Source organism: Bos mutus, chromosome X (assembly GCF_027580195.1).
Source record: "Bos mutus isolate GX-2022 chromosome X, NWIPB_WYAK_1.1, whole genome shotgun sequence".
NCBI lineage: Eukaryota > Metazoa > Chordata > Mammalia > Artiodactyla > Bovidae > Bos > Bos mutus.
This window is the reverse complement of record NC_091646.1, coordinates 99,866,865-99,892,120: the sequence shown is the minus strand read 5'-3', so window position 1 is coordinate 99,892,120 and position 25,256 is coordinate 99,866,865. Positions and strand designations below refer to the sequence as shown.

At 36.4% G+C, this 25,256-nt stretch overlaps 1 protein-coding gene across 6 annotated transcripts in view; it reads right to left on the bottom strand.

Annotated features, from left to right (window-relative positions):
* DMD (dystrophin) overlaps positions 1 to 25,256 on the bottom strand; it is a 2,671,852-nt gene that overhangs the window by 678,137 nt on the left and 1,968,459 nt on the right. For all 6 annotated transcript variants that reach the window (XM_070365439.1, XM_070365442.1, XM_070365443.1 and 3 more), the window contains one exon: positions 15,708 to 15,940. In XM_070365439.1, the coding sequence (XP_070221540.1) occupies positions 15,708 to 15,940 (233 nt within the window). The remainder of the gene's footprint in view (positions 1 to 15,707; positions 15,941 to 25,256) is intronic.

Here is a 25,256-nt window from a genome sequence, read left to right as displayed (position 1 = left end):
TCCTTTTCTTATTAAAGTCAATTTGGATTGGATTTTATATTAGTTGCAATTGAAAATATTCTCATTTATGGCCAGATTTAGTCTAAAGGAATTTTTACTCATTTTATTCAATCATAAAATCTACTTCATCCTGCCTCAATTGCTCATTTACTTCCTGTTTTTTCAAATAGATTATAAAAAAACATTAACTTCAGGTTTTCTAAGAAAGAACCTATACATCACATAATTCAGTTTGTGAAGTGTTAATATTACTTTAATTTTCTCTCTTTATCTATAGATAAGATCATTATGTATCAAGTTTACTGTGGACAAATATTATTCTCTGACATTATTAATGACACTCATTTTCCTTCTTAAATTTATTATGATTTAGTTAGTAAATTATATCATAGACTATAAGGTAATTTTTAAAATCAGTCCCGTTTTCCCCCTTTGTAAGCTCTGCTGCTGCTGCTAAGTCACTTCAGTCGTGTCCGACTCTGTGCGACCCTATAGACTGCAGCCCACCAGGCTCCCCCGTCCCTGGGATTCTCCAGGCAAGAACACTGGAGTGGGTTGCCATTTCCTTCTCCTTTGTAAGCTCAGTGATAGGCAAATGCCCGTAAGCCATCGCCTAGAAGTGACAACCTCATAGCCAACAGGAACTAACACAGATCTCATCCCTCTTAGGATTCCTTAGCTTCTGTTTGCTGCTTTCTTTCAGAATCTCTTAGCAAGCAATCGTCTAAGACTTTGAAGAACAGGGTGGTAAGATAACTTGATTGAGAAAGAAATTGTATTTTGTCTTTAAATGTAAAAAACAGGTGTACTTCCTTTTTCATTTTTAGATGGCAGGCATGGCTGTGCCCCTGAAATCTGGATATCTTTGCCTCCAAAATATGTTGAGCTCTTTTTTTCAGAAAACCTTGGATTTTAGACAATGATCTAGAATGAGACTACTAGACACAGAAAACAAGGTGGAACTGTAATGTCATCTAGGAGATTTTTGCATACCCACAAACCTCTCAAAGACTCTCAAACAATCCTGAAGAGGAGGAGGAACCCTGAAAAACGACCAAGACACTGGATCCCTGGCTACCCTAGAAGAAAAGGCTCTGAGCTGAATTTTATTTGACTTACAAAAAACAAAGATGAATTACACTGCTTATATATCTGGTATTCAGAATTCAGATGAGTTTTATTTAGGAAACTTTCAGGTCAATGCTCAAAGCCAAATAAATTCATTCATAAAGGTAAAATTTAAGAATGTGATAACATGACTCGATAGTCTTTCTATTTAGGGGCAAATAAATGCTTTCCTAATAGGAAAACTATAATTGACTACAGACTTTCTGATAATGGGAAAGAAAAATTGCATCTCAGCTTTAGTGCATTTGTAAATCAGTTATATATTCTATTCCTTTAAAGAATCATAGCCCACCTGATCCTGATGACAAAATAAAAATAACAGTGAGCAAAAAAAAAAAAAAAAAAAGAACTAAAATAGGGCTGTAGCATGGAATTATACCTTAAAAAAAAAAAAAAAAAAACAATAGGAGGTTGAAAAATACCGGTGAGTTTCATCATCACGTACAGTAAATTGCCACATAATTAGAGGTGTTTGAAATAAGTAGGTATGTACTGAGAAGCGAAAAATAACTAAATGATCAAAAAAAAAATCCCTCACCCACCTTTCAAAATACTTAAAATTACAACTGCTTTATTTTTTTTTGAAGAAAAGATATGACACATGTTGTATGTCTTAAAAATTGGATAAGAGGTTTAGTATAAAAGGTTAAAAGTAGATCTGATGCCATTTGGAAGTTGGTCAAATAGAGGATATTTCTAAGCAATTTCAAATAAATTAACTTTTACTTTGAAACCTAAGCTTTAAGGGTCAGAGAAAGAAGAGAAATTAGGTAGAACACGCCTTCTGATTGTTTAAAAAAAAACATTTAAAGAAACAAAGTCTTGGAAAACATCTGTGGCTGCCACTTCTCTGCTTTCTGTTGAAAAAGTAGTTTTCTATTTAGTAAAGAAGAGTTAAAGAAAATAAATGAGAGAGGCTTTTATATTAACTAAGTCTGCTTAATCTTTCATATCATATGATAAGTCCTCTTGAGGGGACAATTAATAATACAATCCGAAGTACCAAGGGTACCTAATAATAGGCCCAGCAACAACTGACATCTGACACATTGAGGAACAGTAGTCACTAAACGTTGTGCACACCTACCATTTAAAAAACTGTGACCCACCCATACTAAACTATATTTATTCAAAATGTTATACTTTATTAATATATTATGTATTTTAGAAAACATGAAGTATTAACATCCTATGAGTGAGAATAAATATAAATAGAATTTGGCTCTTTTTATGCATTCTCATTGCAGATTTCTGTAACTGAACTCTCAAAGAAAGAGACAAAGCTTTCCATTTCAAACAAAATGTGGAAAGCATGTGATTTTTGTCTTTTAGATTTAAATGTATATAGGCATTTTTAATGCCTTTAAATACTACCTATATTGTGTGCTTCTCTTTAAAATCTTCTGCAAGTTTTAATAAATAATATTTTAAAGATAATCATATGTAATATATAAATATATTTTATACACAACACTAATTTTACAGAATACTATGCTAATTTATTTCCCTCAGATATTTATTCGGTAGAGTGCCTAGCTCCCTGGTAGGTATATAATTATTGTTATTGTTGTTTCTTAGTTACTAAATCATTCCAACTCTTTTGTGACCCCATGGGCGGTAGCCCACTAGGCTGCTCTGTCCATGGGATTCTCCAGGCAAGAATACTGGGGTAGGTTGCCATTTCCTTCTGCAGGAGATCTTCCCGACCCAGGGACCAAACCCACATCTCCTGCTTGGCTGGTGGGTTCTTTACCACTGAGCTACCAGAGGATTTCCTAGGCAAGAATATTGGGATGGGCTGTCATTTCCTGCACCAGGGAGTTATACAATAGTGAGAGGCAAAATTTCTATCCTATTAATCACTTTACACATTATAGATTTGGTGCCAAGAAGAAAGACTTTTGAAATATTAATTTGGTAAAAAAAATTGCATATATAGAAATCAAGTGACTCACAATGACATGCATATTTCACTAAGAAAAATGAACATTTTCTAAACTGTGGTCCTCAAGATATTCTACACAAATAATTTGCATGGAGAAATGACTGAGAAATGCTGACCTAAATGACATTAACAATTGTGCAGGACTCATCAGTGACTTTGCTATAGTGATGTACACACTGTGGATCTTTATGATAGGTAAAGTGCATGTACATTTCTCAGCTTATTTGACTTTGTCACGGTGAATATCTATTAACATATGATGGATATAGTGTTCAGAAAACAGCTGGGAGAATGTTGAGATATTCTCTCACTTAGGAATAACAGTATATTTGCTGGTCAAAATTTTCACACTCATCATCTTTTTTTTTTTTTTTTTTTTAACAGCATCACAATTGATTAGGAAAGGCAAGAGTGGTTGTTCTTGCTGGAGCATGGGCTGAGAAAGAAGACAAAAAAGCCTATGTACTTGTGTCTTAGGATAGTGCTGCAGTGAAGCGAGCCTGGATAGCCAAGTAAACACGGGCTTGCAACGAAAGGTCAAGACCAAGCAAAGAAGTTACGTTATGACAAGGGCAATGCAGACAAGGGGGAAAGCCTTGATATTTTTAAAATAAATTTTATATTAAATAGGCCCTAATATTTGTTTTCTTGTTAGATCATCATGCTAGAACAGGTAATCTTTTAATTGCTTACATTTTCCCTTGAACCCCATGAGTGTATGTGGGTCTTAATTATTCAGAACATGAAAACTGATGACCTAATACTATGTATATTGATGCTAATGGACTGCTTCAGAATTTGTCAGGCTATTAAAGCTGTTATGAAAGTGTCTGCTTTCTCCTTCTCCAGTTTTAAAAACATTTGGAGGTAGTAAAACAAATGAATGAAATAATTTAATTTTGTTTCCTTGATGTCTGAAATAAAGTTAAACAAAGAGCATGTGTGTTAGAGTTTTTTTTTTGAACAGCACTGTCCAATAGTTGGAGAAGGCAATGGTACCCCACTCCAGTACTCTTGCCTGGGAAATCCCATGGACGGAGGAGCCTGCTAGCCTACAATCCATGGGGTCGCTGGGAGTTGGACATGACTAAGCGACTTCAATTTCACTTTTCACTTTCACACATTGGAGCAGGAAATGGCAACCCACTCCAGTATTCTTGCCTGGAGAATCCCAGGGATGGGGGAGCCTGATGGGCTGCCGTCTATGGGGTCACAGAGTTGGACACGACTGAACGACTGAACTGACTGACTGATTGAGTCACGTGTAGCTACTGAGCATTTGAAATGTGGCCAGTGCAACTAAAGAACTGATTTCAAAATTTAATTAACTGAAATTTAAATAGCCACATATGACTAGTGTATTGAACACTGCAGATTTAGAGAATTATAGACAACACATTTGGTTAGTTAGGAAGTTATTCCTTGAGAATAGGACATACAAACACAATGCATTTCCATTTTTCACTTAATTTACATTGTTTTCAGTGACCTTTGTACAGCATGATTGTAAAGTAAAATAAGTGATATCTACTACTAAACATTCATCCAAGGGTTATTCCTTCATTCACACCTCCATACCATCTCCAAAAAAGAACTAAGAAGACAAGAGAAAAATTTCATCATTTTTTTTTTAGCTAATTAAAAAGCTATTTAAGTCTAGGGACTTCCTTGGTGTTCCAGTGGCTAAGAGTCTATGCTCCCAATGCAGGGGGCCCAAGTTCAATCTCTGGTCAGGAACCTTAGCTAAAGATCCTGCATGCTACAATGAAGATCAAAGATCCCACAACTAATTAATTTTTTTAAAAGCTACTTAAGTCTAAAGTAGAGAAATATGCTTTAGTTAAGAGCATACTATCAGACATAGGCCTTCCCTGGTGGCTCAGATACTAAAGAATTTGCCTGCAATGCAGGAGACCTGGGTTCGATCCCTGGGTCAGTAAGATCCCCTGGAGAAGGGAATGGCAATCGACTCCAGTATTCTTGCCTGGAGAATCCATAGATAGGGGAGCCTATTAGGCTATAGTCCATGGGATTGCAAAAAGTCAGAGGGGACTGAGCTACTTTCACTTTCACTTCACTTTCATCAGACATAACCACTGGCTGACCAAATATCCATTCTTTTTTTTAACTAAAAAACCCAAATTTTGTTCAGAATGGCAGGGTTTTAGGATTAGGTCACCAGTTTTCTTCTGAATTGTAAACAAAGAAACTCAACTACTTATTTAAAATACTCTATCCTCCCAGAATCATTTAAAGCTAAGAGCAGTCATGTGACACATTTCTGTAGTGTAAGTAAACCTCTTCTATGTGAGGCTGCCAGAAAAGCTTTTGCTTTCCTTTTAAGTAAGAGCTGACATACCTGGGCACATGCATTTACTCTCCCCATTTCCTCCTTTTCCACGTTAAGTCAAAGACATAGTGATTAGTGGTAGTGGAGCCACCTTGAGATCACAGGGAGGAATGAAAGTCAAACATTTAGGATGGCTGGGATGGCTCAAGGAAGAGTTGGGACACAGGAGTTTGTGGCTGTTGGACTTACCCTGGAATACATAATTCTGAAGGTCTTGCTTGGTAAGAAAAAAAAAAAAACTATCTGGATAAGCTATTGTTAAGAGGATTTTGTCACATGCAGCCAAACACAATCTGAACAGTATTAATTGGGAAAAATATGGTCCTTTAGTTCCTAAAATTCTTAGAGTCTAAAACTATAATTGTTTTTACTTGATGTGGCAAATTTAATTCCCAGGAGTCTTTCATCCATCACTGACCAAAAACAGACATAAATCACACTGCATTTAAAAAAGAAAATAAACATAAATATGCAAATGGTTCTATAACAGATTGTTATATTCCAAATGCTAAATAAAACTAGTCATCCATGAAGATAAAGTAAATCAACAATATTTATAAAACACCACGTATGTCCTTAGCTGCTACAGCAAATAGAATAGTATGCCTGTCTTTAAGGGAATTTAAATTCATTTCAAGGGCTAGAACAAAAGAATATAAAAAGTCAAATGACAATAAATGTTTATAAGTGAGGTTCAAGACAACAGAAGCAGCTTTACAAAAAACATATACTTAAAGGGCAAAATAATATTGTAGTCAATCACTGATTTAAAAGACCAATACAGATTGGAGCTATCAAAACACATTTCACTGAGAAGGCAGGGCAAGACCTCAAAGGCTTTAATGCTCTAGCAAACCAGTCAACACTACATTTCTAATCGTTATAATAAGCTTGAAGGAGTATGCGGGAACCCTAAGTTATTGATGTGGTTACTTCATAATTGGATTTGATTAGAATTCACACCTTGAAATGGCTGCACAGTTCTCATCTAAAAAGTTTCCTAATGCTAAAAATAAAATACATCCTCCTTTTGATTTAGAGGACAATTTTACTGTAAAATCTCCTTATATATAGCTTCTTGCCTGCTTGCATTCTTTCCATCTGCTATTATCTGCCCCCAATAACTGTTTCCTTCTAGTGCCTAACACCTATTATATAACTAAAAGAAAAAAAAATTGAACATGGGTAAGTGTGGTAAAGTGGAAGTTTGATTTTTATGTCAAATTTCTCAAAGGGCATTTATGGCTCTAAAAGTGGCAGCTTTTTATGATTTTCATATAATACGACATGACAGAAAAGCTTAGTCTCCACAGAGTTGCTACAAATTGTTTTCCCTCAGGTTTACAGGGAAAAAAACATGAAGGAGTTAAGTGTAAATTATTCTCTTCTCTCCACCTTCTTAAGTAGAGATTTATCTATGCTCTTTTTGCCCCAACCCTTCCCCCTGGCTTTCATTTTCTTATTTCTAGTTGAAAGGTTTCAAAATAATCCTAGAGCTGAACAGAGATTAAATCAGTTTGAGAGGGGGGAAGATGAAGTCTATCATTAAAAAGTTTATTCTCCTGTCATAATTGAAGAGAGAATACGTCAGGTAAATCCAACTATTTCTATTCTTGAGATAAATAATATGGAAGCCATTTTTTCCTTGAATAAATCACAAGAAATAAGTAGTTCTTGAGTATGATGCTACTTGTTTATACAGAATCTAAAATATAAAGATAAGGAAATCTGGAAGGTTTTATGAATTATTAAAATTATATTCAAAGTCATTATTATAAATCTAGTAAAGAATTAACTCCAATCACTCTAGAAACTCGTGTCATTTTTAGTAAATGGATAAAAGATAACAGAAAATGACCACATGTTACTGCCTCTCTCTCAAAAAAGTGAAGCTATGATGACCTTGGAAATTTACCTTAGTTTATGGTTTTTCCAGTAGTCATGTATGGATGTGAGAGTTGGACTATAAAGAAAGTTGAGCCTTGACGAATTTATGCTTTTGAATTGTGGTGCTGGAGAAGACTCTTGAGAGTCCCTTGGACTGCAAGGAGATCCAACCAGTCCATCCTAAAGGAAATCAGTCCTGAATATTCATTGGAAGGACCAATGCTGAAGCTGAAACTGCAATACTTTGGCCACCTGATGCCAAGAACTGACTCATTTGAAAAGACCCTGATGCTGGGAAAGATTGAAGGCAGGAGGAGAAGGGGACGACAGAGGATGAGATGGTTGGATGGCATCATCGACTCGATGGACATGAGTTTGAATAAGCTCTGGGAGTTGGTGATGGACAGGGAGGCCTGGCATGCTGCAGTCTGTGGGATCGCAAAGAGTCAGAAATGACTGAGCAACTGGACTGAACTGAACCTTAGTTTATGCAATTTTAAAACATTGGAACATATCATACAAAAATAAATGTTCACCCCTAGATTATTAAAGATTAATAAGACATCTGGAAAGAGAAGTCTAGTTTAATTGTCTTCTATATGAGAGAGGGAGGCACATATTAAGAGGGAGAAAATAAATGATTCATTCATTCAAATATATATAAAACTGAAAACACCATATCATTTTTTTCTTTTGTGGCAATTATCACTCTCTGTTTTTTATTCTTCCCTCACAGAAGATACACTCTAAAATTGGAGCCTAAATTATTCTTATTTTTAATCCCCAAGAGTAGATAACACTGACATCTTTCACCAGCATGTGTTCAATAAACAACAGATAAACAAAACCAGTCTTATACTGAAAGCCATTAAAAGGTAGTCATTATATTTCTAATGTAAATATAATCCTTGTGACATTGCAAGTCAGAGGTCTCCAAAGTAGGAACTGAGAGAGGAAAGAAAATAGTAGTAGTATTTGTTTTCATTGCAGACTATTAAAAGTATCTACCACTTTATAGGTATTTAGCAATATGTGTATGTGTATACACACACACACACACACACACACACATATATATATATATATATATACTGTAACCTAAGTAATCATTTATAGAAAACTGTGGCTAAATGAACAAAAACATAGTGATGTGTGATCCATGCTTTATCTCTTCTTCAATTATTTGCTAACATACACAGGAAATCAAATTTAAATTCAAACTTATTCCACTATCACTTTCCAACATCATTTTATAATATACTTTGTAACATGGGTTTTCAAAGACAATTTGTTGAATTAATGAACAGAGTAGCATGTACCTGACACTAACATTACCCAGCATTACCTTAACAGTGAGTAATAAGAATCTACTTTATAACACACTGTAACTTCTATACCACAGTGTAACTTCAATAATAGACTTCAAGGACCCCAAATTATAAAAGCCCCCAAAGCATGTAATAATAGTGTATAATAACATTATGCAGCTTTCAAAAAAGATTCAGAGACACTGAATTACTTATATTGCTTTCTTAGAGAAGAGAGAAGATCCCAGATTTTAGGTATTTTTGTGGGGAAAAAAAAAAAGCCATTTCATATAAAGGAATCCCTATCTAAACCCAAGCAAGAAAATTTCATTTGTTGAATAAGGGAAACTATTTGTAAATACAATTCACTATTTAAAAACAATGACAAACATAAACTTCCTTATCAGAATCCCAATGGTATTTCATTGAAGACACAATATACTGGCTTTTAACAGAATTTATGTAAATATCATGGTTCAGTTCTACTTGCCAAGGTTTTGACAGAAAATTTTACAGTGAACTGAATTGAAATGTAGTAAGATTTGCATTTCCATTCACATACACTGAAATATGTGGTTTGGTAAAGCTTATGTTTATCTTTAATCAAAAACAAGTATATATCATTTTCCATAAAAAAGGTTATTATTGTATTTCAAAAAATGGATTTTTTTGTGTTTGCAACTCAAAGACTTTTGTATTTTATAGGAGTTAATTTTGCCATGATCTGAGAGTATAAGTCATATTACTGATGACATGTCTTAATGATCTTCAGTGAAGATAACAGTGAATTTGGTTCTCATGAAGTAAGGAAAGAAAACTGCATGCAGAATAATGATCCACAGCTTTCTACAGGAGACATGTACATTTTTCAGAAGATAACTGTAGTACAAATTTGCAAATATCTTCAGCCAAACATAGTCAGTGCCATATTACTCTCTGTAGAATGCAACACATCTTCTACATATGGAAAGGCAGTAAACTCTGGTGTGGTGTTTCTTAAACAAGGTTGTGCAGAAAAGAACAGATGAGATGAGCACTGGACAGTTGTTTGAGAAAAGATAAAACAACCACTGGATGGTTGTTTGAGAAAAGATAAAAACAGAATAATTAATCTCCTCACACTAAGATGACTGACATCTAACTTTTGAAATCTATTGCATACCCATGGAAATAAACTGTTCTTTTACTGTAGTGGAGAAATGAGGAGATGTTTAAGAAGGGGTAGGCCCATGGAAAAAGAAGAAACATCTATTCCCAAGAGGTCTGTACTTCCATTAGGGCATCTACATTCACAAAGTGACTATATACCAAGTTACTATATTATCTGTAACCTTTCTCATTTGTGGAATAAGGGAAACTATTTGTAATACCCTCTTTTCTTCTATGCTCATGGCAATAGAATAATACCAAGAACTATTCTGTTTTTAAACAATTGATGCCATTGTCCCCCAACTCCCACAATGTTCCACTTAATCCTTCTAAATTGATGCTAGACATGTTCTTTTGTCATCAGATTATGGTTGGATGTATTTGACAAAAATTATAATCAGGATGCTTCTGGAGCCATTCAATTGCTCTTTGTGTAGATACGGCCAGAGTTGAAAAAAAAAATAATCATAGAATTTTTATTAAAGACTCTGACCTTAACAATAAAAAAAAATTAAGCACATCCAAGTAATTATTTCCCATTTAAATATACACTGTACCCACGAAAACTGCTTATTCAATCTTTGGATAATGAAATCTCCCAGGTAGCAGTATAATGTGCAGTTAAAAATGAATCTTGAACAATGCTATTATCATCTTGTCCAGATTGGTCAATTTGTCTCAACCCCAACCTGGAGAGGTCTTATTAGAGGACAAAACTCTTTTGCCTATTCAATTCTTTATTCAATACAAGTGCCTGTGGTTCAGATTTAGTGGTGAATTACCCTGAACACCTGGCCAAAATGACTTGAAAAAAGACTATAATTTATTTAGCACAGGTAATCAGACACTAGTAGAAAAAATAATGATATCTCATAGCCATGTAAATCCTATCTGTTGATAACAATCCAATTATCTATCCACTGCCTGGACCTCTGCCCAGATTTTCCATTCACAACTCTAGCTCCCCACCCTCTCTCTCCTCCGTATCTTCCATCCCTCCTTCTATTTCTCCTTTCTTATCTTTTTTCCTTCCTTCCCGCTTCTCTTCCCTTCTCCCCTTCTTTCTTTCCCTCCTCTCTTTCTTTCCTTCTCTCCTCCCCTTCCTCCGTCTCTACCCCAACTTCCCTTCCTTAAGGGTCATACTTAATCATCACTTTCAGAGAAAAACTCTAGACATATTTTCTCCTTCACTGGATATATTATGTCAGTAAAAGAAAACTGTGAATAATTGTCAAAACAATTTTACTTCAGAGCAATTTTACTTAAACATGTGATGAAATAGGAAAAACATTTTTTATCAGATTTATCCGACACTAAACTATCTATTACAAATCATCCTCTGCTATAAATTCCCAATTTTAGAAAATAAACTTAGAGCTTCATGGGTGTTTTACTTTTAAAGGCTTAATTTCCGTATTCCACACACATCTCTATTCCTCTACAATAGCATATTTTTTACTCTAAAATTAAGCAGTCGAGTTGCTTAATATTTTAAATGGCTACATATAACAATCTTTTACAAAATTATAGTTGTAATGTTAACTTTCAGTTTTGCTTAATATAATTCACTTAGTAAATATTATCTTCATTTCTAAATGGTAGCAGCTCCCAATTTTCTAAGATAAGAATTTAATTAAACAATTTACGCTAAAGAACAGAAGCTTAATAGCAAATGTGTGATTTTTCAATTTCAGGTCTAGAACTATGAAAAGCTAACTTATTCAAATGCCATCTTGTTATTCCCTTTCTGGGGACCGTATTTTAATCACTGCATCTCTAAAGTTTGGTCTGAAGTTAATAAAATCAAAATTAAGTTCTCTCAGAGTCATAAGATGTTTTGTTACATCATCTTTTCTAATTTCTGATGCTCTGCAGCTACAATTACAATCCCCCAACTCTAATCTCTGTAAAAAATGAAACTTATTTATCACATTTCATTCACATTATCCAGAAAGCAATCTATGTTTTTTGGAGAACCAATTACTGAATGTGAAGGTGTCAAAATTATATTTATAGTACCGGGGCATAAATAGTTTTATTTCAGGTCTCTATACTGCAAAGCTGAAATAAACATATTGCTTAGACTAGGGTTGGGGCGGGTAAATGATCTCTCCTCCAGTGTAAGGAGCTTTGGAAGGAGAGGGGTTTAAATCAATGTTCTCTGCTTTCTTTTAGCTAAGAGGTGGGGGTCTGACCTAAGCAAGGTCAGCTGGACTCCTAAAACTTTAAATTTTGAACAGCTACACAGAATAAAGAGAAAAATAGTGTCACAAGGAGACTCAAGTACAGCCTGATAACTAAATGCCCAGGCACACTTAGATCACTTTTCTTTTTCTGGGTCTTCTTCCATTGTTTTTGTTCAGTTGCTAAGTCATGTCCAACTCTTTTGCAGCCCCATGGACTGTAACCTGCCAGGCTCCTGTACATGGGATTTCCCAGGCAAGAATATTGGAGTGGGTTGCCATTTCCCTCTCCAGGGGATCCTCCTGACCCAGAGACTGAACCCACGTCTCCTACATTGGCAGGTGGGTTCTTTACCACTGAGCCACCAGGGAAGCCCCATCTTTTCCCACTGCCCTCATGCTAATTAGAGCAAGTTTACTTTCTGCTTGATTGGTTGCTTGCATGGAGAGAAACCTATCAATAATATGCAACTAAACTACATTTGATGCTTTTATCAATACTTCTTTGTTTAAAATTCCTTAAGGGTTGCCACCACCTGTGGGCCATAATCAACTCCTTAGTCGATAGTGTAATAGTTGTGTAGGATAGCCTATTTTATAGCAGACTAATGAATTAAACTGTATAAATTTGTAATGGATAAAAATATCCAATCACTACATTGTACACCTGAAACTACTGTAATACTACATGTCAATTAAAAAAAAACACAACCCTCTGTAGTCTGGTAAGGGAAAATCCCCATATTTTAGCTCTACCCTTCTCTATGCAACATCAGTTCCCTCCTCATCCCCTTAGTTCCAGCCAGATGGAATCACACTTTCTATAACATACTGTACTGCTAACCTCAGTGAAAAGCACTTGGCCTCTGTCATTTAATCTACCTGGTTAATTCCAACTTGTTCCTGAATGCTTGGCTTGGGTTTTATCTTCTTCAAGAAGCTTTTCCTGACATCCATCCTCCTCCCTGGCTTAGTTAGATGTCCCTGCCATGAAGTTAGTCCCTGGAGCATCACCCAAGGATATCCAAGGGAAGCAGAAAACTGTGGTGATTAAGGGTGGGGATTCTGGACCAGACTGCTTGAGTTCAAATCTCACTGTTGTCTTTTTACTATGTGTCCATGGGCAAGTTACCTCTTAAAAGATGTATTTATTTATTTGACTGCATCAGGTGTTAGGTCTGTCATTCAGGGATCTTTGGTTGTTGCACATGGATTGTCTAGTTGCAGCACAGGTTCAGTTGCTCCACAGCATGCAGGACCTTAGTTCCCCAACCAGGAATTGAAACTGCGTCCCCTGTGCTGCTAGGCAGATTCTTAACCACTGGACCACTAGGGAAGTCCCTTGGCTAAGTTACTTAACCTCGCTGTGCTTTAGTGTAAGTCTCACAGTACTGTTGTAAACATTAAGTAGGATACACAAGGGCTTCCCTGGTGGCTCAGATGGTAAAGAATAGCCTGCAATGCGGGAGACCTGGGTTTGATCCCTGGGTTGGGAAGATCCCCTGGAGGAGGGCATGGCCACCCACTCCAGTATTCTTGCCTGGAGAGTCCCCATGGACAGAGGAGCCTGGCGGGCTACAGTCCATGAGGTTGCAAAGAGCCAGACACGACAGAGTGACTAAGTCTACACACAGATACACAAAGTACTTAGAAAAGTGGCTGGGACATCATTAATGCTAAATATGGGCTAAAATTTATTTCTATTAGAGTGCTGTCAATGCTTTTTTGCCCCTATCTTATCCAACTCTGTATTTTCCAGGCACTAAGTAGTAGCTCAATATAAACTTACTGTAAGAATATATGAATAAATAGGCAGATAGCATTTTACAGTTTATAAAGCACTTGTGGGATACTGCCTCATGTCTTATACCTCAAACAGTAAAGTCAGAATTTATTTAAAACTCCATATAGAGGAGATACTTATTTTCTGATATCATAATAAATACTTCCCCAAACTCATCTTTTTTTTTTAATCCCCCTCACAATATAAGGGGAAGAAGCAGGAAAAGCATCCCTACTATTTAGCAAGAGAAGAGAGATTACAGGTGTGTGTGTGTGCGTGTGTGTGTGCGTGTGTGTGTGTGAACAAATTTAAATACAATTGACCCATGAACAACACAGGTTTGAAGTGTGCAGGTACAATTACATGTTTTTTTTTTTTTTTTTTTAATTAGCAGAGTTGACCCTCCCTATCTGCCAACTATAGGACTTGAGCATCTGCAGATTTTGTTATCCATGGTGGATTTCAGAAGCAATCTCCCATTGGACTGACAACTGTACTGCCTTTCCAAAACCAACTATACATTTATATAAATATATAGATAACTATATATATACTTCAGAGAAGGCAATGGCACCCCACTCCAGTACTCTTGCTTGGAAAATCCCATGGACGGAGGAGCCTGGTAGGCTGCAGTCCATGGGGTCGCTAAGAGTCAGACACGACTGAGCGACTTCACTTTCACTTTTCACTTTCATGCATTGGAGAAGGAAATGGCAACCCACTCCAGTGTTCTTGCCTGGAGAATCCCAGGGACGGGGGAGTCTGGTGGGCTGCCGTCTATGGGGTCGCGCAGAGTCAGACACGACTGAAGTGACTTAGCAGCAGCAGCAGCAGCAACAGCATATATATATATATTTACATATCTTTATATTCACACATAACCAACACTATATGATGTATGTGAATGTGAATTCTTTGAGCCTTGCTCTCAGAAGAGGAAACCAAAATCCAGAGAATGGTTTGACCACAATCATGCCACTTGCAAATGACAAAAGACCACTAAATTCAGGTCTTCTGAGTCTAAGATTAAGATACTTTAACTGCAGGTTGCTTACTATTAAATAATTTGCATTCTTACTGAATTGCTGAAGTTCATTTTAAAAAGAAATCTGTCTGCCCCTACTCCCTGTTTTTTCAAAAAGTAGCTCTGTAACAGCTAAACAACTTCAGTACAATTTATTACTTCTTCAGAATAAAGACTTGAAAAATCATTTACAAGTGAAAACCTATAGCATATAAACCTTTCAAAACTACTATTCTTATTCATTCAGAAATATAAAAGACATACAGTATATTTTTTCTAGCTAGGTAAATCATATTTATTTCAGTGTATTCTTATGTCTCTCATTGATGTCATAATTTTGCAGAGTGGATTGCAATGAGGCTGAGAAATGCAATCTTTGCATTAAAAACATGTTTGAGCATAGCATTAAAAGTAAATATGAATATTAAGATCTATGTTATTTAAAAATGCATTATGTTTTGTTACTTTTCTTGTTTGTAGCTTATTTTCAATTATCCTTATCACTGGAGGAGGAAAATTGGCATGGACAACTCAGAAGACTGAATAACCAATTCCCAGATTATTATATTTGATTCTGGAATATATTTTGGCTGTAGAGTACCAAAACAAACAGTTTAAATGTAAATAGCTCAAATGAGGCATTTATTTGATGTAAAATAGATTTTTAAAATACTAGTTGTTTAGTGAATTTCATTAAGCCAATTATACTTTAAGGGTTATGCTTTTTTACTCCCAGTATTCCTGTGCAGTTTATGGCTGTTTTAGACAACTGCATTAATTTGTTTCCTTGATCATATTTGGACTGAACAGAGTAAACAGAGGAGTGTGTTGGCTGATGGAAAAAAACTGCATAAAAACTGGTGGGAAATGGTCTTAGAGAATTAAGTGACTTGTGGAAAGTCTTCACTTTCAAGACAAACCTCTGCCAACTATGATCTGTTTTCCCCATACCTTCTGCTTGATGATCATCTCGTTGATGTCTTCAAGATCACCCACCATCACCCTCTGTGCTTTCAGAACTCGATCAAGCAGAGACAGCCAGTCGGTAAGTTCTGTCCAAGCCCGGTTGAAATCTGCCAGTGCAGGGACCTCCAACAGCAAGGAAGATGGCATTTCTAGTTTGGAGACAGCGGTTTCCTTGGCAACCACAGGTTGTGTCACCAGAGCAACAGTCTGACTAGGAGCTAAATTTTTTTAAAAAAAAAGAAAAATAAAATATTAGAAACAGAAGATAAGAAGACAATTTCAATAAAAATAAAACTGATGTAAAGGCAACAGTTTCAACCGAAGTATTATTTATGGCATCATGTGTTTTTCCCCTAACCATATGGACACTTTAGACAGTACTGCATTATAGAAAAATTCAAAGATCCCAACTTTTCATTAATAAACATTTAACAGTCTTTCAAATGGTTTTGATTATCCTCATGGCTGAGCAATTAATTTAATTTAGAAAGTCCTTCTCAATGACAATTATACAGGTTGTGGAACTGGTAAAGAAAAATAGAAAGTATTCAGACTGTGCCAGGTAAATAAGTTTTACCTATTTTTTTTAATCAAGAGGGGAAAAAAAGTAAAGATTGGATAAGATCTTATTTCAAACTTATGATTTCCCTGAATAGGAAGTAAATTACTTTGGTGGTGGACTCTAGAGAAATCAAAGCCAATGAAATGTTCTTGTCTTTGATCTGTTATATTGGGAGTAGCTTATATATATATTTTTTCCTTTGCTTTCAGACTGGTAATAAAGAGGCTAGCAGTGAAGAAAATCTAAGCTAGTTATTTTTGAAAAATCAGGACTAGTAACGTTTTTACATTTGGATAATGAAACATGGTTTCAAAGTTACTAAGAAATATTAAATTAATATGAATAGTGGTGAACACTGTAGTGTAAGGTAGCATATGGTAATAGTTAAGATCTGAAGTTTCAGACTAAAACCCCCCTGGGAGAGAATACCTCTCTCTGTCTTAGGAACTCTGTGACCTTGGTTAAGTTACCAAACTTCTCTAAATTTCAGGTTTTCTCTTCAGCAAGTAAGGATAATGATGGGGTTAATGTCATAGGGGCAACTGTGTAGATTCAATGACTAATACAAGAAATGCACATAGCACAGTACCAGGAAAATAAAAGAAAAAAATATTAGCATAGTTCCTGACACTAGTAGGTAATCGCGTTAGGTATTACTATATATATATATATATATATATATATATATATATATGATAAATAAGCAGAATGATAAACAAATATGGTGAGAAGTTAGAGATAAGGGATTGAAATATATAAAATATTTGGGGAAAAACTCAGCCAAAGGCCTAGTATAGCCCTATATGTACTGAAGGGCTGAATTTGCTGGTGTGAATATCAACAAATAAATATCAACAAACAGCTGGGTTATCTCAGGTGAGTGATGAAGGATAAGGAGTGTCACATTGAGTTCATAGGCAATGGCTTCTGGAGCCTGATACACCCAGGAGACTGGTAGTGAAGAAAAAGTGGCCTGTGTAGTTCAGAAGGAAAGTTTTGAAGTAAAGCTGCAAACACAGCATCTCAATGGGAAATCCAGGAGGTATGGACAATAAGGCAATTGTTCTAGAAGCATGAAGAAAATGTGCCATATGGCATTCCATTCTGACGTGACCATAAATGACTTTTCATGGTTATATCACTTTCAGCTTTTTTAAGGTTGTCTTTTTGTTACAGAAGACGATGAAAGGAATGGAGGCATGTCTCCTATCTCTCAAGATTCTTGGGGAGAACAAGAGGTTCCTACAAGTGGAAGAAGAAATCTTGAACAAGGCAGAAATTAAAAAAAAAGTGAGGTGACAGATAGAATGAAAACTAATGCCAAGATTGGGACTTCCCTGGAGGTTTGGTAGTTAAGATTTTGCCTTCTAGTACAGGGGGTGTGGGTTTGATCCCTGGCTGGGGATCTAGGATCCAAAATGTCTCAGGGCCATAATGCCGGGGCACAGAACCAGAGGCGATATTGTAGAAAATTCAATAAAGACTTAAAAAAAAAAAAAAAACAAAAAACTAATGCCAAGAAGTAATGACTAAAAAGACAATGATACTGAGGAGATGGAGAAGAAATAGTTTCCCAAAGCTATCTCACTACTCTAAGGTTTTTTTCTAGAAAGAATGAAACATAATCTGAAGCAGAAATAGCATCCTGTGACTCCACAGCCTAGTAGGAGAAAGCATGGGAGCCAATAGGTTCTAAAAATCTTAAAAGGGATTCCAAGAGAAGAGCCGAATTCCTGGAAAGAACACATGGGTGAGGATGAAAAGAGAGCTAAAATAAAATATCACCGTAGGAGCTAACTGTGGAATGCCTAGCTGACTAGGAAATATGGACAGATTGTTCTTAAAATACAAAACAATAGATATTCTGGCAACACACAGTATTTTGGGGAGGATTTCAAGGTTCTGGGAGATGTCAGATGCTTTTTTTTTAACTGACTTGATGAAAAATTCACTGTCAAAAGAGAGTAGGAATGAGATTTTTTTTCTCTAGACTTGTTTCTGACCAACAAAGAAGTAGCTTAATGAAGTGGAAATGATCACGTCATCTTAAATTTCTATATAGCCAAGAATAAAAAGGCAGAGAATCATCAGACTTCAACTGTTTTTTGGAACACACATTTTTTGGAGTGGGTAAGTCTACTGGAAAGAAAGGCTAGGACCAGAGATTGAAAAATAATGTTTTAAGATGACTAAAAAGTACAATTAACATTGAGAGGGTAATATCACAAAATTCTCCAATGGGGAAAAAAGTATCACCAAGTACAAAGACAGCTAAAAAAGATTCAGAGGAGAGTTGAGAGGCAGAGCAATGCAGCCATCTATGCTGCCACTATGGGCAAAGGATATGATTTATGGACTCATCGGGCAGGCCATAGTCAAAGCTGTGGTTTTTCCAGTAGTCATGTATGGGTGTGAGAGTTGGACCATAAAGAAGGCTGAGTGCCAAGGAATTGATGCTTTGGAACTGTGGTGCTAGAGAAGACTCTTGAGAGTCCCTTGGTTCTGGGAAAGATTGAGGGCAGGAGAAGGGCATCATAGAATCGAGCAGGTGTTCAACTATGACCTCTGAATACATGAATGAGACTGATCCTCCTAGCACTGCTCTGACAGTAGATACACTGTGTGTGTTTTTCCCTTCTGCTGTTCAACCAATGTTTATTGGCTGCTCACCTTCTAAATTAGCATGACTTTTTAGGTCCTGTGCTCTCTGAACCAGACTTCCAACTCCAGCCTCATCTCCCTCCATTCTTCCCATGCTCTCGGTCTCTATGTGGCATTCTCCAATTAGAACAGACCATCTCACACTTTTTTGCCCTTCCATATGCTCTATATACTTTTTAAAAACTCCTCTCCCTTCCCCAGACAAAAGCCTCAATTCCTTTTCAAATCCCAACTCTAGATTTCTGTCTTTTTGGGGGTACCAGGTAAGTGTATAACTAAAAATCTAAAATAAATAAATAAATAAATAAATAAATAAAAATCTCTCAGAGGCATAGAGTTATACTAGTCTTTGGGGTCTTAAACACATTGAATCTTTAACATTTTATTACTAAAATATAATAATCACTAGGAAGAACAAAATCTTGCACCATTATTAGGGTTGGGGATTTTAAGATGGCTACAGCGTAGCTGATAGTACTTCAGAGCTGGATTCTAAACTCCAGAAACTTTGGGTCTCCAAGAATAGACAAAAAAAGTGCTATAAAAAACTAGAAAGAGGCAAATTTTCATCTATCACATACATTTTATGGGCCAATTCTTTCTATAACACTACTTGGAAAATATTTCATTCTTCCTAAAAAGACTTAGGGGCTTCCCTGGTGACTCAGACAGTAAAGAGTCTGCTTGCAGTGCAGGAGACCTGGGTTAAATCCCTGGGTTGGCAAGATCCTTGGAGAAGGGAATGGCTACCCACTCCAGTATTCTTGTCTGGAGAATCCCACAGATAGAGTAGGCTGCCATGCTACAGTCCATGGGGTTGCAAAGAATCAGACATGACTGAGCAACTAAACACAAAAAGACTTGCCTCTAGATTCATGTATGTGCATATACTTTATTTATTTTTTTATTAAGCAAGATGTGTCAAAGGAAAAATTTTGAGATCTTATTTTATTATGTATATCACATACCAACTCACACTGCATTTTCAGATGCCTTTATTTTTATCTAAAGAGAAAAAAAAATGAGGTTGTTTCTTTTCTATGTCATTTTACTAAAAACATAAGCAAATCACCTTATTAGGTGGTCAAGAGGTAGTTTAAGTGGTTTTTCCCAGACTGAGCAACAGAATCTTGATGCCAAGGGTCAGGGAAGGGTATTTACTCATTACGGGGGAGTCTTCTTTTAACTGTATAATTTAAAAGATGCAAAGAGGATTTCTTGAGAGTTTTTTCAACCCATAAAGCTAATCAGGGAAGCAGTTAGGATACGTAAATGAATACACAGAATCTTAAGCACAAAGTTCTAGGATGGGTTTCCAGGTTCTCCTCCTTAAGGAGCACCAAAAATGGCTTCCCCTCCGGCCAGTGGGGATCCTTTTCTTCCTGTTTAATGCCCCCACAGTTTGATATGCTTGTCGAGATATCTGCCCCTTGCCTCAGGCCACTGCCCAGGGTCACAAGAAGTTGGCCCTAGTAATGGTTGCTTCAAATCTCTGCTTCTTTAAAACCAAGGTCATCCTGCTCAAGTCTGAAGGAGAAAGTATCTCTTCCAGCATGGGGAAGAGTCTTTACGGTGTCACACTATTAACCGTCCCTCCAGCAACAGGCGCTAGTGTCCTTGGTTAATCAGTTCATGTCAGAACAGCATGCATTACAATGTGTATAACTAAGCCAAGTAGATAGGTAAAAAGATAAATAGATATATCAACAGATAAGTGCATGCACACACACACAGACCCTGTGTAGTTTGACTACTAATTGTAGCATAAGGTGTTTCATATGCATTCATTAGAAAATTAAAATAACTCTACTAAAAACTATTTCCTTTCCATAGTTAGCATACAAAAAGTCAAGCTCAAAATTGCTGAAAGGTATCAAGTTTGGCATACTGGAATAGTAGCATGAGTAACAGTAGGTGTAATATACTATTGCAAACCACAGCTTTGCTCTGAGTATTTTGTTAATTAAAAGGTGTTAGCTTTAGGAGGGAACTCTCATTTTTTCAAAAGTGTTTGAAGAACATTTCTGTAGTCTAAAATTTAAATTGCTTTTGAGGGTACATGATTAGTCAGACTAACAGCTTTACTTAGAGCTTTAGAGGAACTACTAAATCTTTTAAAAAACACATACACAATGTGTTTGGAATACTTTCTTTGAAGTATTCACACATGGTTTTTCTGTAATTCACAGGTCTCCTTTGATTGATAAGACAACAAGGAACACATATTCTATTTCTAGCTTTGTTGAATGAATGTGGGTAATTTTTGGTTTTCTTTCCTTTGATATTTGAAAAATCAGTCACTGACTAAATGATAAATTATTGGACTCACACTAATACAGATATCTAAAAAGTACCATTTGGTATATGTGGTTAAATTGAATTACTGTCTAACACTAGCTATAGGAAAGACTGTTTTAGCTATTATCCATATCACCAATGGATAAAACAACTGTTCTCCATGCAAGCAACACAGGGAAAGTTTTCTTTTTGAGTATTTAGAAGGATGGCATGTAGTTTAATAAAACCCATATGAGAAAGTTGCATGGTACCAAAATTAGAAATCATGCATAGACTCTAAAAGGACCTCACTTCTTTCTAAATATTTGTAGTCTACAGGTACACGTGAAAAATTAGAAACAAACACTGTGAATCCATAAACATGTATTTTTGTCTATATTCTTTCTCATCATTCTAAAGATGAAATAATATATATGATTCAACTATCATCAATTATTTACATTTTAGCACAGTAGGAGCTTGTATTATACATGGGAAGTCCTGGAGAAAAGGAACTTAAGGATTCATGATAACCAATTATATTTCTGGACTTGAGAAACAAATTATTTGACAGTAAGACCCATAGACTTTTAAAGCTTAGCAATGCTACTTTATCACTTTTTAATTGATTCTTTTCTTCTACCAAGTATGTAATCCAAGTAAGAAATATTTTCTGCCACTTGGAAAAGAGATCACCACCTACACTCTCACCACAATCATTTACTCAGGGTTTTCTACATGCCAGGCAAGGTTACTGATAAGCCCTGTTTAATGTTTACCAAATGATTTTCAGGTTGGCATTATTTCCATTTAACTAAAAGGTAAAATACCTTGCTGAGGGCTTCACATTAACAAATGACAATGCTAAGACAGTGTGCTTAACCACTATACCTATTTCTAAGGCTGATATAATCATCAGATATTTTTCATGCATGTCCCACTCAAAATATAATATTATTAATTACTCAAATACTTTTGACTCCAAGAGCTATAGTTTATAGCCTATGGTATCCACAAAATCATCTAATGTTCATTCTAATTAGGGAGAGAAGATCACCTTGAACTACTCACAAAAATATGGATTATAAAAATCAAGTGAGGGAATTCCCTGGTGGTCCAGTGCTTAGAACTCTGCACTCTCACTAATGAGGGCCCAGGTCATATACCTGATTGGGGGACTAAGATCCCACAAGCTGCACAGAGTGATGGCCAAAAAAAAAATCAAGTAAATCTGGTTTCCTCCCACAAGTTGAATATTATTCTTGAGGACTATCTCCAACCTGACTTCAGCCAAACAAGGATCCTTTCTACACTAATTTGAAGACAGAAATAACCTTGCCATTCCCTCTTTTTCGCTTGAATCTTTTAACTTGTATATATGAATTATTATTCATATATGGATTCATAACTCATGAATTCTTCACACATGCAGTCAATAAAAGCAGTGTTTCTCAACCGTATCACTGTTAATATTCTGGCATGGATAAGTCTTTGGTGTGAGGGGCTCACCTGTGCTTTGTGGGATGTTTATCAGTATCCTTGGCCAGAGTACCTTCCCATTTTTGACAACTAGAAATGTTTTCAGACATTATCAAATGTCTCTGAAAGCGGCTGGGGCAGGGGGCAGGGGGAGTGGGGGGTGGGGAGGCGGATTGCTTCTGGTTCAAAATCACTAATTCAAAGGGTTTTAAATTTCTCTTCCTCAATCTCTCTCCTTCTCCTTTGTGTGTGTGTGTGTGTGTGTGTGTGGTTTATATACTTGCCTAACATTTGTAGTGGACATGGACATCTTTTACATCACATTGGACATCACATTGGTGCACCAGCATTTTCGTGGGAGACAACTTTTCCACAGACTAGGGTGGGGGGATGGTTTGGGGATGATTCAAACACATTATATTTAGTGTGCATGTTATTTCTATTATTATTATTACCCCAGCTCCACCTCAGATCATCAGGCATTAGATCCTAGAGGTTGGGGACACCTGCTTTAAGTCCATCCAAGTTTATGCTCTCCTATACCTTAGAAGTATAGGTTAAGTGAAACTCAGCACTTCTCTTAGCCACAGGATACTGGGCAGACACTGAGACACAGTAAATACTTGAAGCTATAGCTATGAGGGACAGTAAATAATATGACACAGGCAACACCATGATGATAAAAGTGAAAGCTTCTCTGGTAGAGAGTAAATGACCACAAATTCTTTCTCTTCCTGCATCTATACCCTTGTAATGAGACATTCCAGATGCTCCCATCAAGAGCCGTAGTATATTTCTCCATTCATTGAATGTGGATGGGATATTATTAAACACGACCATAAGCAAAGGTTTGAGAACTAAAGGTTTGAGAACTATAGCTATTGGGCTATGAGTGGAAACCTTTCACCACTATGCAAACTTCACTGGCCTACTGAATGATGATAGGCAAGTGGCTCTGTCACATCCATTGTCTCATCCAATAATCAAGTACCAAACACATGAGTGAGGCCATTGACTACCAGATGACCATTAATACATGAGTGAGTCTAGCTGAGACTAACAAAGGAATCACTGAGACACCCAATCCAAAGCAGACCCCCAAATGATGAGCTAAATAAATGATTCCTATTTTAAGCCACTACATGTGGGAGTCACTTGCTATAGAACAATACATGATACAACCTCCATTTTTACCAATTAAAGACTTGCATCCAAAACAAGTTTAAAATGGTCCTCCCATTGCTACAGAAATAAAACAAACACTGATCCTACAAAGAGAACACAGTTAAGAAAGAGTCTTCTAGTTAGAGTGTGAAAAAGAGAAAACTGAAGATACACATAATCATTTTATGATGCCTATAATTCAGGCAGTCAATATTTTATAGGATATTTGAAAAGCCAAGCATTTAGTAAAAATTCATTGTTAGTACACTTAAAACTATGTAAATGAAAAGAGTAGAGAATGTAATAATGATGGCCATGAAGCAGGCAGACCAGTGCAGAAAACAAGGGAAGAAAAGTCAGATCAGACCATAAAAAAGACCATGCTATTGATGAAGAATGATCATCAATTCTAAAACTGCCATCAGAATAAAATGCATACATTCATTTGGGTATAACCAGCTAGAAAACAGGGCTTCCCTGGGTAGCTCAGCTGGTAAAGAGCCTGGCTGCAATGCAGGAGACCCCAGTTCGATTCCTGGGTCAGGAAGATCCCCTAGAGAAGGGATAGGCTACCCATTCCAGTATTCTTGGGCTTCCCTCTGCCTGCAGTGCAGGAGACCTGGGTTCGATTCCTGGGTTGGGAAGATCCCTTGGAGAAGGGCATGGCAACCCACTCCAGTATTCTTGCCTGGCCATGGACAGAGAAGCCTGGTGGGGTACAGTCCATGGGGTTGCAAAGAGTCAGACACGATTGAGTGACTAGCCACAGCATAGCAGCTAGAGTTCATTACATAGTTCTCATAATAGTAAATACACTGCTGTTCTATCAAAAATTTTAGCACCTTGAAAAATTCTTAAAGGATCCAATCTGCTTTTTGTTTTCAACAGAATTGCCCCTACCTGAATATTAAAGATAAGATTCTGTAGTAAAACATGAACAAAACCAGGTAAGCAGTGTTCTATACATAATTCAGTCCAAATGAGTCTCATATTTGCTTGGGTAAGCTATGTTTTTACCCTCAGAAGCAAAATAACTAGCAGTGAGTTTTTCAAGTTGTTAAACATGTGCCAGGTCCTCCCTCACAAGCCGCACCCTTGAGATAAGCTACTTAAAGGATCAAATTTATCTTTTTCTTCATCACCAGCCCAGTGTGATGTCTGATACACAGTGGCCTCAACCAACATTTGCTGCTGTTGTTATCCAGATTAGAATGAAGCAGAATCCTGAAGGGATGCATAAGAGAGAGGGAGGGTGGTGGAAAGAGAGACTGATTCATTAGAGTCTCAATCTAGAGTTTCATCAGCCAGAACAAAGCAAAGGAACCATTAGCTCCAACGTAAATGAAATAGTATTAAGTAGTCTTAACATGTAAATTCTTTTGGCCTAAATT